General features: G+C 41.6%; 1 protein-coding gene across 1 annotated transcript in view; it reads left to right on the top strand.

Annotated features, from left to right (window-relative positions):
- The window catches only part of CNTRL (centriolin), a 72,593-nt gene that overhangs the window by 15,612 nt on the left and 39,266 nt on the right, over positions 1 to 17,715 (top strand). The window contains exons 6-11 of the mRNA XM_063432827.1: positions 907 to 1,093; positions 1,958 to 2,151; positions 12,146 to 12,265; positions 12,719 to 12,947; positions 15,345 to 15,454; positions 15,677 to 15,871. Of these exons, the coding sequence (XP_063288897.1) occupies positions 907 to 1,093; positions 1,958 to 2,151; positions 12,146 to 12,265; positions 12,719 to 12,947; positions 15,345 to 15,454; positions 15,677 to 15,871 (1,035 nt within the window). The remainder of the gene's footprint in view (positions 1 to 906; positions 1,094 to 1,957; positions 2,152 to 12,145; positions 12,266 to 12,718; positions 12,948 to 15,344; positions 15,455 to 15,676; positions 15,872 to 17,715) is intronic.

The raw sequence follows: 17,715 nt of genomic DNA, 5'->3' as shown, positions 1-17,715 counted from the left end.
TCAGTACAAGATGGGAGCTGCCTAATCCATTGTGGGAAATGTGGCAGTTGGTGATGACACCAGGTCAGTTGATGACTCGTGGCCTGTGCGTGCGAGTGGGTGACATCAGCAGCCTAGCATGGGTTATATGCAACAATTCAGCTTCCAGGGGACAGGCGGGTGAGACCGTGGGGGGTATCTGTAAAAGTGTTTCCTTGAGAAAAGTGGGTTGATAATGACACAATTGATATTTTATATACATGCCAGAAATACATTTTCTCTGTGCCAGCTGTGCGAGAGTACAGTAAACTAATTATTTTAAAGTTATTTCCTCACTGCTTCTGTATAGAACAGGCTTCAAAAATGACCAATTTTTTTTAGATTACTCTATTGAACTGCAGTTCTCCACCTCTGGGCATTTGGCATTCTCGTCACTATAAGCAAAATAAATAAGATAATAAAAAGTTGCGTATGTGCCCCATTTGTTGTCCTGTATTAAAACTATTTAGCTTTCATACAAGCACAATGTAATTGTAGGACCAGGTAGATCGTGTTTGATGGTGGAGACTGGACCATTTATACATAACCCACAGCATGTACTTATTACTGCCAGGCCTCTCTTCTTTCTGCTGAATTTAAAACGTATTAAATTTAAATCTCTATTCCCTCAAATATATTCATTTAATATAACTAGATAGTCTATTTCCTTCTACAGCCCTGTCCATGTTTAACAGAAATGATCAAAAACATAATTAAGTTTTTTTTAATTTTTTTTTTTTAATTTCATCAATATTCCACACCAGTAAAACAAGCCCCCATTTCTTCTCTTTAATCCTAGTGACGCTCTTTGGAAGCCTATTAGATTGAGGGGGTTTGGAGTTGCTGTCAAATTCTTTATTCCTTACATTGTGCCTTTCTTTATCCTAGCTTCAGGATGTGTCTCGGTTAAAGACGCTGAAGGACTTAACATCACTCTTTTTGGTTGATAACCCAATTGCAAAACTTCCTCACTACCGCTTATTCACCATCTTTCACTTGAGATCTTTGGATACCTTGGATGGTCACCCCGTAACCAATCTGGAGAGACAAGAAGCCCACAACAGATTTCATTTAGGTAATAAGGAGAATTTATTTTACAAAGCATTTGAACAATAGTGTATTTTACACATCACGTGTGCTCGGGTGGTTTTGTTTAACATTTGTAGTATTTTACTATGACTATCTTTTATTGTTATCCATTATGCATCCACTACCCTCTCAGGAAGTATTACATTACTGAGAGGGTAGTGGATGTATGGAATAGCCTTCCAACTGAAGTGGTAGAGGTTAACACAGGGATCTAACTATAAGATAAGGCCAGGGACTAATGAAAGTATTTAGAAAATTGGGCAGACTAGATGGGCCGAATGGTTCTTATCTGCCGTCACATTCTATTTTTCTATAATACATCTCAATGAAAGTACTGCAATGACCTCTATTTCCTTAGGAATAGCCTGCCTATGACCATCAGACTCTCCCCTAGTCTTCAATCGTTTAAAAAGTGCCTCAAAATCCATCTCTTTAGGAAAGCCTATGGCCTCCCAGAGTAACCTCTATGTCACATACCAGTCCCTCACTCTCTCCTAAAGGGCAGCTCTCTACTCTCTCCTCCAGCTCTGCTTCACTCCACCTTGTTTGATTGCTACCTCCTGTCCTGTTGGGTTTTACACCCCACCTCCTATAAACTGTAAGCTTGTTTGTGTAGGGCCCTCTTCAACCTATTGTTCCTGTAAATCCTGTGATTGTCTCATTTATTGTTAAATCTCCCCCTTTGATAATATTGTAAAGCGCTACGGAATATGCTGGCGCTATATAAATCCCAGTAATAATAACAGTAGTAGGTACGAATCCAAACTTTGGCTTCCTGTTTGCTTTGTGCTTGTTTGTCGTTAATATGTAAAGCTATCAATATATATATATATATTTTGTTTTTCTTTAGAAGAGGTAGAAAAGCTGGAGAAAGACCAGGAAAAAAAGGTTCATGAGATCGATGAACTCCAAATTCAAAAGGCCACGTTGGAAGATGAGCTCCAAACCCAGGCTGAGATCAACAAAAAGATGAAACAGCAAGCCATGCAGCACAAAAAGAGCTTTAAGGACCTAGAGAGAGAAATGGAAACCAAGAATGAAATAGTAAGTGTCCTAGAGTGGCTGTGGGGGGTCACACACAATATGATGAATATGAGTTAGAATGGAGCTCCTAACCCACAATATATCTGTCTTTGGCATCCTTTTGATTAAGGACTGCCGTTACCATACATTATTTAACTTTCACGGCACTTGCCTTGTGTTTCTGTGTTTCATTTTAATATTGTACCCCTTTTAGTAATAGATTATACCCTTAAGATTCCCAGCTGTATATGTAATCCCTGTAAACACTAATAGGACGTATTTTTACAAGACATTGGCTGTTACGCCATCTTAATGCCTTAAATTTTTGTGAGTCCTCTCCTTCCCTTCACTGCAAATTTCAATGGGAATCCGTATCAGAGGGCACCTCACTGACATTCACTGTACTATTCCAGATTACAGGTGTGTGTGCGCACAATGAATAATAAAAGCAAGGTCCCAAGATAGTGTTGTCTACATTTCACTTGTTTGGGTTTTTTTTGTTGTTGTGTGCATGTGTTTAAAAAAAAAAAAAAAGAAAGCAAAAAAGAAATTATATGCAACTGACTATTTCTTTTTTCTGGCATTTATAGCGGCATTAACACTGTGGAATCAAAAGTAGGCTACACTTGGGTTGTGACACTTAACCATACCTTTTTCCCCCTCTTCCTTTCATGAATCCTGGGAATGCACCAAACCGTGAATGAGTTATCACTTTTATAGTAGCCGATTATATCCGCATCCTAAATGGTGATGTAGGAATGATCGCATCCCAGAAACCTGAATCAAACCCCCTTATCAACAAGTTTTTTCGATTTTGTGCATTCCTATTTAATGCATGTTTTCCTTTTCATTCAGTAGGTTAGTGACCATGGTTTATATTTCTCACAGTATCTATTCACTTGATCCCTTAATTTCAATTTCTTCAAATTACTTCTTTTGACATGTTCTTTCCTCTATATGTGTGTTGCTGCATGTAGAGTCACATAAGGTCAAGTCACAAGAATATTTTGCTCCCTATCCCAAATCTAACACCCAGGCAGTGTGTCATACTTTGTGTAGTAGAATACTATTTCTATGTTTCATTTTTACATTTGTGGTTTATGTGCAGACCCAAGTCTACTGACTGTAAGCTACCCAATGCTTAACACCATCTCGACAGGTGACTTTAAAGGACTATCATGACTACCGTTTCCTATCGAGTGACTAAGGCTATATCATTATAGTGATTGCACCAATCAGAAATCCAAAAGACTTGTTTATGTAAAATAAATAACTGAAAAACGGATTTAAAAATGACTTTTATTGAAACAGACCCTTTTTCGAAACACTCCACGCTTTTATTTAAATGTATAATTTAGCATTAAGATTTAAATAATAAACAAAAGAATAACAAACCAGTGATATTTTGCCTTAAAATTCAGTGTTACCAATAACCAGGCTTACGTAACGATTCTTTTAACAGCCAGCCAGGAGTGATGCAGATCAATTCTGTTAGGAAGAGGCCCGTCTTTGTTTTGTTGCTCAATGAGATCATGCTTCCTCAGTCTGTACGTGTGATGTATGGCGGTCACAGATACAGCTGCAGTTAAAAGGAGATGAATTTTAATTAACACTGCAGAAGAATGAGTCTTGGCCATGTCTGCTTAATGTTTGGAAAGATGTGCTTGTCATATTAAAAACTGTTCACATATTTATAATTAGTGTGATCGTCTTGTGTGAAGTTTGAACTAGATCTTTTGCTTTAATGCATTGAGAGAGAACATTGAGAACCGGCAAATCGCTTACCATTTAGTTATTTCACACTCTCTTCTCAGTCGAGTAATAGGTCACATTTGCCATTATTGAGAGAGCCTATATTATTTACATGTTAGACTAATCCCAGCCTTAGCCTAAAAGGCAGTCTACACCTGAAATCCGGACAAATCCTGCACATGAGAGAGATACAGCCACCCCAAGCAATCATTATGGTCTCTCAGTGGGTTCAGCGGGTACTCCTCTAAGCACAGATATATAGCGTTTCAGTCTCATAATGTACAGAACAGAGGCAGCAGCAAAGATCGTGGAACTGTACACAGTACCAGGAAAGCATGAACTGTTAGCTATTTCCAATTGTACAAGTAGGTACTGGCCTGGTTATTCGCTCTCACTTAGAGTGCAATCCCACATTAGAAGGGATATTGTGTTATGAATTGCTGAATTTTCTTCTAATTTATTCCTAGATTTGTTAGAGGTTTCCGCTAAACTATCCAAGGCTCTAGCTTAAAATTAGCCTCTTTAGGACCGCTGTTGGTCTATGGCATCATTGTCTTGTGAAATGTATTATCCCAACTCATTTAGTGACCACAGACCGGTGTAGAACTGGCAATGTTAAAGCGTGGCATTTCTTGCTGTGCACAAGGGGGTGCAAGGACCGTATTGTAATGACAATAAGCAATATAACTGGACCTAAAGAGTGTTTAAGCATGCAAAACTGAATATAAAAGATAGCTGTAGGAGCCGTTCTCCCTATACGAGTCTGCTTTGCAATATGTGGGATGTGCGTCCACTAATCTAATAGGAAGGTAGTGTGTGAACAACTGTGATCCGGTGATGGTAGAGGGAGAACTTGGACCTTGGTTGTAGACTATGGGTACAGTTATTGGCTGTGTTTTATATTTGCTATATTGTTGTTCAGGCTCACTTTCATTATAAATGTAGTAGCATTTTAACAGACCAGGAGCTATTTGGGACTGCGACTGGCCAGGGGAAGAAATTGTGTGAGCACACTTCATTTCCTGCCTGTAGACTGACTGCATCATTGGAGATGTCATTTACGGTCGGGTTGGGACTGCCTGTTGGAAATTCTAACATACACCGTAAATGTTCTATGCTTCCTACTGACGAATTTCATGTGTGCAACCTGTCGAGAAAACTGTATCCTACAATTTTGATGTGTTATACGGAGTTCTATACCATATGTAATCACTTAAATTTACCTTTAAAGCATTGTTTTTAATTTAACATAACCTTCTCTTAATTGTAGCTTTCTTGGTCCCTTCTTCCATTTTATAGCGTTTTTCATGGTATTTCTCAGCTCCTTCTTCACTCAGCCTGTGTTCCTCCCGAAAGGTATTAGTCTTTCTAATGTGGATCCCATTTCACCCCCATATTGGTAGCATGATGTGTGCACCTCTGTAATCCCATGTTGTGCAACATACCCTCTGTGGCTGCATGATGGACGACTATCCCAGCGTATTGTTTGTAACTCTGTTTTATTGTTAATTTGCATGGAATCTCAGCTGCTGTGAATTTTTGGTTGTCATCTCTAACCTTTCCTCCCATCAGCCTTGCAATGTGCGCCCAGATGGAGCAATCCTGCATGCTTACTGTGAGGTACACTATATGTATACAGGACTGGATCACATGATCATAGCAGTAACCCAACAAGTCCTAGAATTGTCTGACTGTGTAAAGTGCACCTACCATTATTTATCAAAACGTACATGGGACACTTTTGGCTTTGTCTGTACTTTATTCTAGTAAACCCACTATGAGAAGTCCTACATATCTCCAATGAGGAGACGAACATGTGCATTATTTATTTCATTTTTCATTTTATTTTTTCAACCAACTCCCCAACCTGTTTTAACCCCTTAAGGACACGACTTCTGGAATAAAAGGGAATCATGACGGAATATTTCCGTCATGTGTCTTTAAGGGGTTAAAAGTAAGATGATTTGTTATATATTAGATTAGAATTGAGGAATGGCTGTTGAGTTAAAGTGACACTGTCACGCTGAACCTTTTCCCTATTGTTTTCTCTTCTTTTCCTCTCTCAGAATCTGTTCTTTTCTTCCTTTCTCGTCTAGTTTTCTTTAAAACATAAGCTAAAGTAGGGACTACTTTGTCTTATGTATTTTTCCTACACCTGACTTTCTTTGACCAAAGGAGGAGCTTAAGTCGCTTCCATTTCCTGTGTTAGAAAATACTCATCCTCTCCTCACGGATCCTACTCTAGGATAGACATGTTCTTAGTAAATAGCAGGTGCCTACCACGAATTACTAGCACCAACATAGGTCCCATCACGTGGTCGGATCATGCCGACATTTCAATGACGCTAGGGAGGCTGTGCGAGGCAACCCCGTGGACATGGAGGCTTAACGCCTCCTTACTGAAGGACCAGACTATAGCATCCCAGATTGGGACGGAACTCGACAATTATTTTAAAACTAATGTAACCCCGGACGTCTCCCTGGCGACGGTATGGGCGGCCCATAAGACAGTCATTAGGGGCACGCTCATTAAACTAGCTACTACCAAAAAGAAACTGAAATTCCAAAAGCTAGAGGGACTCCTGTCTGACCTGAAAAGATTAGAAACACTACATCAGAGTAGTCCGGACGACCGGACTGCGAGTCGGCTGACAGAGCTGAGGCTGGAAATCCGCCAGCTGCTCTTAGACGACACGGCCAAATCCATTACGTGGTCCAAAAGGACCTTCTATGAACACGCAAATAAGATGGACACTCTCCTAGCTAGAGTCCTGAAACCCAGACAAAGAGGGGGACATATCACATCCATTAGACACACTGACGGCTCAATTAAAACTAGCCCTCGAGACATCGCTGAGGTCTTTACTGATTACTATGCGTCCCTTTATAACCACTCTCCAGGTACTGAGGGGAGGACGGGGGAGGAAGAGGCCATGACAAGACGATTTCTAGCAAACTTGGGGTTGCCCAGACTGGCACAGGACGGGGTGGACGCGTTAGCGGCGGAAATCACGACGGAAGAAGTGGCTCAGGCCATCGCGGCCCTGCATGGGAATAAAGCCCCGGGACCGGATGGGTTCGACGGGAGTTACTACAAGGAATTCCGAGACGTGCTAGCCCCTCATTTGGCCGCCCTTTTTAACGACTTTCGAGAGGGGAGCGCTCCAGACTCAGACATGTCGTTAGCGACCATTGTTTTATTGCCCAAACCCGACAGAGACCTGACACTCCCGAGTAGCTATCGACCAATCTCGCTGATTAATCACGATATGAAAATCCTGGCAAAAATCCAGGCAACGAGGCTGAACCCCTTTCTGGCCACATTGGTTGACCCGGACCAAGTGGGTTTTGTGCAGGGTCGACAGCTGTTTGAGAATACCCGCAGGAATATTGATATTATTTGGAAACAGACAGTTACGCACACAAAAACCTTGTTAGTCTCCCTAGACGCTGAAAAAGCGTTCGACAGAGTCACGTGGACGTACCTGTTCACACTCTTGTCCCACCTGGGGTTCCCCGACCAGGCTATAACTCTGATTAAAGCAATGTATACAAATGTACGGGCACAGGTGAAGATCTCGGGTGCCCCTATGCGGCCCTTCAGGCTGTTCAACGGCACCAGACAGGGGTGCCCGCTGTCCCCTCTCCTGTTTGTTCTTTCCTTGGAACCACTTCTTCAAGCCCTTAGAAGTCACCCAGACGTGCAGGGGACCCGGGTGGGAGGCAGGGAGTTCTTGGTGTCAGCGTACGCGGATGATGTGCTCTTGACGCTCACTAGCCCCGCCACCTCAATGCGGGCCTTGCAGGTGGTACTAGACTCCTATGGCGCCGTTTCTGGCTACAAAGTTAACATGACTAAATCCAGCGCCCTCCCCATCGAGATCCCCACCGACGAATTGGCAGCTCTGCGGAGGGCCCACCACATAAGAATAGATCACCAATCGATCAAATATCTAGGCATCAACCTGACTGCCGCTCCCGATCAACTCTATTCACAAAACTATACCCCCCTGGTGAAACAACTCATTAGGGATTTAGAAACTTGGCACGATCGACCCATATCCTGGATAGGGAGGATCCACGCAGTCAAAATGAATGTCCTGCCCAGGATTCTATTTTATTTCCAGTCACTGCCCATCCATGTATCTAAGACACAACTCGCGCCGCTGCAGCAGGCGATAGGGAACTTCGTTTGGCAACACAGACGCCATAGGGTAGCGAGACACACATTACATAGGCCAAAGGACAGGGGGGGTCTTGGACTGCCCGACCTATATGGGTACTACTTGGCGACACAATTGTCGCAAATAGCTCTATGGCACTCGCCACCTGGTGAGAGGAAGTGGGTGGAGCTGGAATCCTTGATGGTGGGGGCGGACATCCCCCAGCTACTCATATGGGTTCCCAGAACACATAGACCCATCATTAGATCAACATGTCCAGCGATATTGAACTCTATTCATCTGTGGGACAGAGCTCAACAGAGATACGGATTGGCATCTTCCCCATCCCCACTAATGCCGTACCTACGAAATAGAGCATTCCCACCAGGCATGGCAGCGCGTAGTTTCAGGAATCTTGAAAGTATAGGCTTGCAACGCATACAACAGCTGGTGCAGGGCTCGGAGATAGTGTCGTTTGATGCCTTACAACAAAGAGGCCATCTCACTCCCGCCGATTTTTTTAGATACATCCAAATAAAAGATTTTGTACAAAAGCCCTGGGTCAGGGAGGCGGCTCGAAAACCCATGACATTCTACGAACAAATATGCACCCAAGACCAAATGCCTACGGGCCTGATTACCCGGCTCCACGCTCACATCTGCTCGACAACTAGGGAGGGGAGCGTGCTAGCCTACACGGAACAATGGGAAAGGGACCTAGGGGAGCAGCTGGAAGGGATAGAATGGCAGGAAATATGGGAGGCAAACCATAAATCCTCTGTTTGTGTAACCCTGCAGGAGCAAGCAATTAAGACGATGTTCCGCTGGTACACAACTCCTGTCCAACTATACCGCATGAACAGGACCCCTACAGATGTATGTTGGAGAGGGTGCGGGGTAAAAGGGACATACATACACATGTGGTGGGAATGCCCCTTGATCGCAAGTTTCTGGCAACAAATCAAAAACCTCCTAGCCCAGGTATTTAACAGAGCTCCCCCCCTAGACCCTTGGGTATACCTACTTAGCAGATCAATAGACGGGTGGACTAGGCATGAACAAGCCCTTATTCATAAGATAACGTTGGCAGCCAGGAGGGCAGTTGCGGCGGACTGGCTGAAACAATCCACACCGCCAATTAACGGAGTCATTAACAGAATTAGGGAAGTTTACTTGATGGATGATCTGACAGCAAGAGTTCGAGGAACACAAACACGCTTCCAGAAAGTATGGGCTCCTTGGGAGGCCTGCCCCCTGGGCTGACTTGCTTAGCGGACATAGAGTCTGTGTGATAGGGAAGCAGTGAGACATCGCTCCTCGCCTCCCCCCCCCCCCCAGCCCCCTCCCCTCTCTACTCTCTCACCTCTCTCTCCCTTCCCTATCTCTATTTCTCTCTGTAACACCTCTACTCTCGTACTGTGAGCAAGTAGAGATACAAATAGGACGGCACTCCTGACATAGGGGGGCTTAGAGGCATATACGCCACAACCCTTGAGGATCCCACCGGTCACCGGTATTAGATGAGCACATACACTGCTGTCTGCGGCAGGGGACCCTATGGCCCCTCCGGCGGACAGGGTGTGGTAAACATATAGCATCCTGCCGTAGGTACCTCACCGTTGCTAATACGCACCTTCTTAACGTGATAGCAGCACGCCCCCTGGGAACAGATACAATCCTGCGGCATGGGTGTCACTGTCCATTGGCAGAGGTACAGGTGTTAATTCTTTCCTTAGGGTTTCTCGTTCATACCCACATAAAATCTAAAAGTTGACGGCCAGTAGCTGGACATACCGAGGACTTCAGACGGACATGCGGCATTAGTAAAAGCCGTAAGTGGTGGTTCCTAGGCAATCACTACACACTTTTTCTCGTTCATAACCTTTTACAACTAAAGTTGGCAGTTAGTAGTTGAACGTACCGAGGAATACTGACAGAAAATACTCATCCTTCTCCTTGGCACAGGAAATGGAGCTGACTGAAGTTCCTCCTTGGGTCAGAGAAAGTCAGGCGTAGGGAAAATACATAAGACAAAGTAGTCCCTATCTTGTCTTGTGTTTTAAAGAAAACTAGATCAGAAATGAAGAAAAGAACAGCAGACTCTGAGAGCGGAAGAGAAGAGGAAACAATTGGAGGAAGGTAAGTTTGGCAAGGCCGTGTCCCTTTTAATGCACATCCATTAGGTCCCCTCTAGAATGCAAGCTAGATTGAGCAGGGCCATCAACACATTCCTTTCCTGTGCATCCAACTCGTTTTGTTGCAAGTACTTTTGTTAGTCCACCTAGTATATAGCACTACAGAATTTGTTGGCACATTATAAATAATAATTAAGTTAGATTTCACCACTTTAAAGGATTTAAAAGCACAATGCAAAAAATGAAATAAAAAAAGTTCTCTATTTTAAAGAATATTAACATACTTAGATTAGAAAGTTCACATAAATAGAAATGGTCAGGCTGGTTAGGCCGTCCGCAACAGAGTCCCTTTTCCGGCACAGAATGACCAATTTCTCTGTGCAGTTTCAAGTTGAGCCCCAAAACAATACCCTAAAAGCCAGAGACACGATTCTACATTAGATTTGTACTCATGCAACCTAGAAATGCTCTATTTTTTTAATCTTTACTGTCCCTTCAATATTTCTATTGGCATTAACTACTTTCTTGAAATAATGTTTTTGACATTTTTGTCGCTTTCATTGTAGGTTCAGTTTTTAAAAAAAAAAACCCAAAGAAAACTACCTTGTTTTTTTTAAATGCATCTTTAGATGAACGAATTGGCTTTTGATTCGCTCTTTGCATTATTCTATCAAATCATATGTAACGGAGCTGGGTGGAAGGGCAAAACTAGTATTATCATTATTTTTTTCTTAGCTTTATTAAAACATCACACCTTAATTGCAAGTCAGCGCTGCGTAAGTTAACAGTTATTCTTACACACGTTTTTATTTGTAACGAATGGTTGCTGACTGTTTGATTTGCTCTGCTTAACCCAAAGTTCATGAATCCAGGCATGAAATAACTCATTTCCTCTAAGCTGGGATAGACCCACACACGCATACGATATCTCAATTGCTGAATATCATGGCTCTGTGACTACCTGTGCTGTTCAAACAATATGTAGATCCATGTGGGTAGAAATTAATAATTAAATCTACTAATGTCCTTAATAACCAGTTTAGCAATCTTTCTATTTTGCATCTCATGCTTTACAGTAATTGTTTGTGTTCAGTGTCTAGACTGTCCTACAGAAGTCATTAAATATTAACAATTAACGTACCAAAGAGCACACTGTCAACATTATTCTTAAAGCCCCAGTCAGTCTATCTTGCTACAACTTAAAGGAACAGTAAATGCTAACTCTTTAATGAATGCATGGAACAAAATCTGGGATTTTTTTTACCCGCAGGGTATTCGTTAATGTCAGATTTAAAACGATAATAATAAACAACAGCTAAATTCTATCACCTTTTACACACTTCCATGCCATGAATTTTCACAGGATCCAGTCCTTTGGTTCAATGATTTTCCCACAAATCATAAACAATTGTTTTATTGCCCCTCTGTCCCTTGATCAATCCCTTAGATATCTGGAATGTGCTTGCCTTCCCCTTGACTTTCCCTAACTACAGGTGATAGCGGGGAGTCCCAGGTATCGATTTATAACTGGGTTGCTTGTTTCGAGTGCAGACTAAGCCGTGCTCGCACCAAAACTACATCATGTTTCATGCCTTCCTAACTTCTTTAAAGCCTGCTCTTTTCTGTATGGCTTGAACGTCCGAACGCCCTTAAGAGGTTAAAGAAGTTCCAGGCCAAATACTCCATAACTCTGTTTTTTATTCCTACCTATGTATTAATAAGCCGTATTGTTACCGTATATGGTTAATTGTGTTGGTGTTGTTTACAGCAATGTTTTCACTTCCTATATGTTTGTGTGTTTTGATATGTTGGCCCATTGGGTGCCGGGAGATGAGCACAAGGATTTTCTTGTGATGCATGAAACTCTTTTGGCTTTCGGGGGGGGTTACATGTTTTTGACGCTTGTGTGCAAAATTAACAGAACATCCTTTTTTCATTGTAATTAATTTAACAACTTTTTTTTAGCTGAAGCAGAAGACCTTAGAGCTAACGCGTGCATGCCAAAAGCAGTACGAGCTAGAGCAGGAACTGGCGTTCTACAAAATCGATGCCAAATTCGAACCGATGGGATACATGTCTCCAGAGGTAATTCTGCATAAAATGGGCACATAATTACTCCTATCATGTGTAAACAAAAACAAAAAAAGAGGATATGCTATGTATTTTTAATACACGCATTCCCTCAGTCTTTATCATGTTATTTTGAAAAGGATAGCAACCTTCCTCCTAAAGCGTTTCCATGAGACTTTAATGACGAGAAGGAACCCTGCCCTTTGGCTTTTCACCTATTTTCGTATATAATTTTTAAATGTTCTGTAGCGTTTCTGATTTCCTTCATAGTCCATGAAGCAATAGTAAAATTTTGTTTCCTTGTGTAAAATTAAAGAGCAAAAATGGCAGCTTGCTACATAACTACGCAAATGTCTCTGTGTACTCTCAATCAGATGTAGACTACCTTTTTATCTACAAAATTGTGTTGGGGTGATACGTCAATACTAATCTGTGAAATGTTTTTTGTTTTGTTTTTTTAATATATAGAACGTTGAGGTTGAAGAAGCCCCGGGAGAAAGTCCTTACATCGGAAAAGCCAGATACAAAAGGAATCTGTACGCTCAAGAAGGCTTTATTGCAGACGTCGCACAGCCCCTCCACGTCGGGAAAGTTGAAATGGATGGTGACGATCAAATTAGAAATAAACAGATCTCTGCCAGAATTCACACAACTCTCGATATAGACTTAGAGGATAAAGAGAAAAATATACAAGCGGGTAATTAAAATGAAAAAAACCTTGTGTTTACATATTTATATATTTGTTATTACAGGGAGTCTCCATGTACTGAAACAGAGCTGTTATGTTGCCAGATCACCTGTCATGGTGTTCCTGCACATTAGACCTTCAGCGACCTGCAAAACTCTCTGCACATAGAAGCCCACCACCTCATAGACAATGGTCACTATGTCCTTGTACTAGAGCTCTCATTATTATACTGGTCCCTTCCTGCTCCACAGCTTCTGGTGAAGAAGCCGCTATATTTGCATGTGCTGTCACGCGGTAATGTGTACCTACATTAACAAAAAAATTAAATCATTTTTTATACATTTAAAGGTCACTCTAAGCATCATATCAACTTTACATTATTAGTACCCTTTGCATACTGAGGACCAAATTTACGCTTCATGCTGTTCCAATGTCCGTTTCCTTAATGTCAACCCACCTCCCCCAACCCTTTGGCCATATATATATATATTTATTTTTGGTGTATGTGATTGAATGATTGCAACTAGTTTAGAGTATCTGAATGTGTTAATGTGACGATTTTGAAGTATAATTGGATGCCGACTATAACTAGGTGGGTGGTTAGATAAGTGGGACACCAGATGCAAACGTTGGACAGGGCTTTAAGAGGGGCTGATATGTGCCAGTTTGGGAGGGGAAGGTTAATAGGTGTTGTAGTGTGTGTTTGTGGGAGGTATGTTGGGGGCTGTGGTGTGCGTTGTACTGGTGATGGGGGCTTTTGTGTGGTAGGGATGTTCTAACAAATAACTGCAGTTATAAGCCACTGTCCAAGATCATATTTCCCACAAGGCTGCCAAGACCATGGACTCTGGGGATCATGGCTGTTGGGGAGACCAAAGATCTTGCTCACTGAAAAGAAAATTTGATGGCAAGGGGGCCCATAAAACTTGTAGTCTGCACCTCCAGACCACATATATTGTTTCTGCGAGGCTTGCCGTGGGTTACCATTGCAATACACATCCAAAAGGAGTGTGTTTAACTAAAAATATATGTATCTGCCTCCCTCTCCTTACCTTGGGCCATGGAGAGTGGAATACTGACCCCAGGTTGTACACTGGGTGCTTCATCTGGTCTGCACCTCTTGTGGATGCAGGCCACTCGCATCAATCCTTTTCGGCAGTGTATTGCAATGGTAACCCACGGCAATGCTCGCAGAAGCAATATATGTGGTCTGGAGGTGCAGACTACAAGTTTAATGGGCCCCCTTGCCATCATCTTTGATCTCCCCACTCACCATAATGCTGTAAATCCATGGCCTTGGCAGAGTGGCTTATAACTGCAGTTATTTGTTATAGTACAGCAGCGTCAAAAAGGCACCCGAAATTCTCAGGTCCCGACTGCCCAGAGAGAGATTCCAGTAACAGCCATGTCCAATCAGGGTTAGTGATTCTGCACACTGCTGCACAAAGGATGATTCACAAGATCCATAAATCCCAGTTCTTTATTTTTGTATGGTTTTATATTACAAAGGACCCATTTCATATTGTATTTAAAGTAGAGGAAAAAAAATGCTACTTTTGTATCAAAGAAAAGATTAAGTAGATAAGTGAGTGCTAAAATACGAGCATTATGTCTAAATATTCTGTCTGCTATGAATGTTGAAATGCAATAGAAAGTGCATCTGTCGTGGACTTATTAAAAGGGTAAATGTGAAGGAGTGCATGCAAGCCAGCGTTTGTAACATGTGCCCCTGGTGGCTGCATATGGAACTGCAGGTGAAACAATTTACTGAGTTCTACTCCAGACCCCAAATATGCCTGTCATAGCAGGGTCTTGCTCACTACTCTAGATGGCAAACCAACAGTCTTTTATTTAAAACAAAAAAAAAATGTATTGAAGCTAGCAGCTTCTGTCTATGTTAATTGCAAGACAATAACTTTATTGGTTTATTCATTATTGACCTTGAAAGCTTAAAGGAACACTTAAAGCACCACAACTACTACAGAACACTGTAGAGGTTATGGTGCCATTTTAAAATGGTATAACTTCTTACCTGGAGTCAATTCTCTGAGTCAACTGCAGCTGGAAGCTCTGTGTTCTGAGACAATTTGGGTGGTGCTGGGTTTAGCTCATTGCAGCACGTTCCCCTTGGGGAGGAGGAAGGGGGAAGGTGAACATAAGCAATATTTATTTGCTGTGAGGTCATTACAAACTAGTGGTCGAGGGGGAGGATTGTTTTTTTTTTTTTTTTCTTGTTTTTTTTTCCTACTTCAAATCTGACCTCTAGCCCACCGAACTCTTATACTTAGCAGTGAATTCCACCGTTGTCCCTGAAGTTCAGACCGTTGATTAACTGAAGATGTTTAACTTATTTGTTATGCCAATGTGAAAATCTGTGCTCATATTTTCCATGTATTCTTTTGACAGCACAAACAAGATTGTCAGATTTACACCAACAAATAGTAAGAGCAGAAGAACAGATTTTAAAGGCAACGGAAGATCTAAAAGATTTGGAAGATGCCGTTGCTAAGAAAAAGGTAGGTTTTTGGTTTTAAGCGTTTTAACCCAAATGCAAACTCTCCTGAGCAGTTAGACTAATGCAGCAAGGCATACTGGGTTGTAACTGGACATGAAAACATGGGAGTAACACCATTCTAGGCACCATGGACATATTCATGAACGTAATGATCAGGCGGGACCCACGGGAAAGTCATGTTTATGAAATGCTGTAAACACGTTATCTTGTTTTCCTCCTGTAGATTTCAGAGGCAGAAAAGGAAAAACTTCGGCAACAATTAGGAAGCAAAATCCAGCTGTTAAATGATCTGCGTCAGGAAGCCCAGGAGTTAGAAAACCAGATGGACTGGCAGAGGGAAGAAATTAGGAAGAAGCAGAAGGAAATCGAAGACTTGCAAAGAAAACTGGACTCTCTCAGTCCCCAGGATCCGCAACATGTAAGTGTTTTAGAAACAGATCAACATTGATCATCACTTGTTGGGTTGTAACTGTATGGAGAGGGAATTTCTGCCTTGAACCTCCGCGTTCAAACTTCCCTTTTACACTTTCTATAAATGTAGTGTGTGTGTTTTTATATTTTTTTTTGTTGGTATCAATCTTCAGATTTAAGGTTGTGTTGAAACAGTCTTACAGTAAAGATACTCCAAGCATCATATCTGCTTTTTGCCATGGGATGGCTGGCAACGATTAGCCTAGGTTAGCCAACGATTGGCCTTTTTGTGCACAAACCTCACTGCTGCTTACAGTGGTACATGTTGGGAATATCACTAGCACTGTCTTATCTCATCCTGCTGCCACTTGAAAATATTCTGGTTAAATTATACACACTTATTACATTTTGGTCAATCGCAAATACTGCATTTTCCTTGAAAGTACCCCAGTGTGCCTGTCTAGGATGAAGAGCATTGCGATTGGGCAATACCAGTCCAAGTACAAACCTTCATTGCTCTGGGCTGTGCAAGGTCCTGCACAATTCTTACCTAGTGCCTCACTCCGCAGTAACAACCTCCCAATACATTCAATCAGCAGAATATGGGGCTGCGTGGCTGCATTGAGAATACATAATGATTTTACATTAATCCATACAGGGTGAGAATATAAGTTCATGTAGGAGAAAAATATAAACTCAATATGCAGAATTTATTCACTAAACACCACATTGTAGTGAATTGAAAACTAAGTCCTACACTACGGTTTACTATTCCCACTAACAAGGGGTAAATATCTACTCACCAATGACCAGTAGAGATTGTATTTTCAAGGTCTGGCTGAGGTTTTATTTTGAAACTGGCTATATTTGCCTACATGTTACAATTCTGTCTAGTTCACTATATATCCGGTTTTGTTTTAATTGGAGTGCAGCAGCGTGCACCTTTTTATTTTATCGATCACTTTGTTTTTAATTGTTCAATGCTTCTAGCTGTTAAAACCACCGTAATATTGATGTAACCACAAAACTGGGCATGGTCAAAAATTGAGAAGGGAAATTTCAAATTTTGAGCAAAATAGCCAATCTGGGAAAGTGGGTTCTAGAATCTTTTTTGGACACGAAGAACAATACTAAAATGAATTTGAATCTTAATACACTTCTAATATATGGTGAATGTAATAGTGAGCTCGTCTTTCTTCAGTTAAATGGAAATCATGTCCGTGCTCGAGTTTATAATTTATGAAAATGTGTTTTTAATGCAATAGTCATTGTGTTCTTTATATGAGGTCAGAGCAGTACATGCACACAGGGTTCCAAAGATGAATTGCTCAATATTCATTGTTGACATGTTGCATAGTCAGGTCCAGCCACATACATAAGACAGGAAGATATGTACCAGAAATTCACACACATTGTGCCAAAGCCCGGCTGGTTTAATCTTTTCTTCTTTACCCAAGGAAGGGAGTCACAAGTGCTGAATTGTGTCCATCCGTTTGCCTTCTTCTTATAACCCTGAATGTTTATTTTTAATTAAAGATTTTATTTTGGATTTCCATCCTTTTAAATGCTTATCATGATACACATTCCATTAGTAATGTCTGTCTCTGTATTGCTTCCTGTGTATAGAGAATGTACCCTCTTCTCTTCCTGGAAGTCCGAGCATAGCTTGACTTCCTCTACCTATAACGTTTAGTGTAACTATAGCCCCACTTCCTTCTTACTGTAATCCTCCAACTGTCTTCCTGTACTCTTGGACTGCTAACTACTTGTATGATGTGTCTGCTCATCGTGCATCTATTCTGTCATCGGAATGCAACTCTGTAGTCTACATTATCAATAAGCCCAGTGGAC

This window comes from Pelobates fuscus, chromosome 9 (genome assembly GCF_036172605.1).
Source record: "Pelobates fuscus isolate aPelFus1 chromosome 9, aPelFus1.pri, whole genome shotgun sequence".
In the NCBI taxonomy this organism is placed as follows: Eukaryota; Metazoa; Chordata; class Amphibia; order Anura; family Pelobatidae; genus Pelobates; species Pelobates fuscus.
Note: the sequence above shows the minus strand (reverse complement) of the source record. Positions and strands in the feature narration are given on the sequence as shown.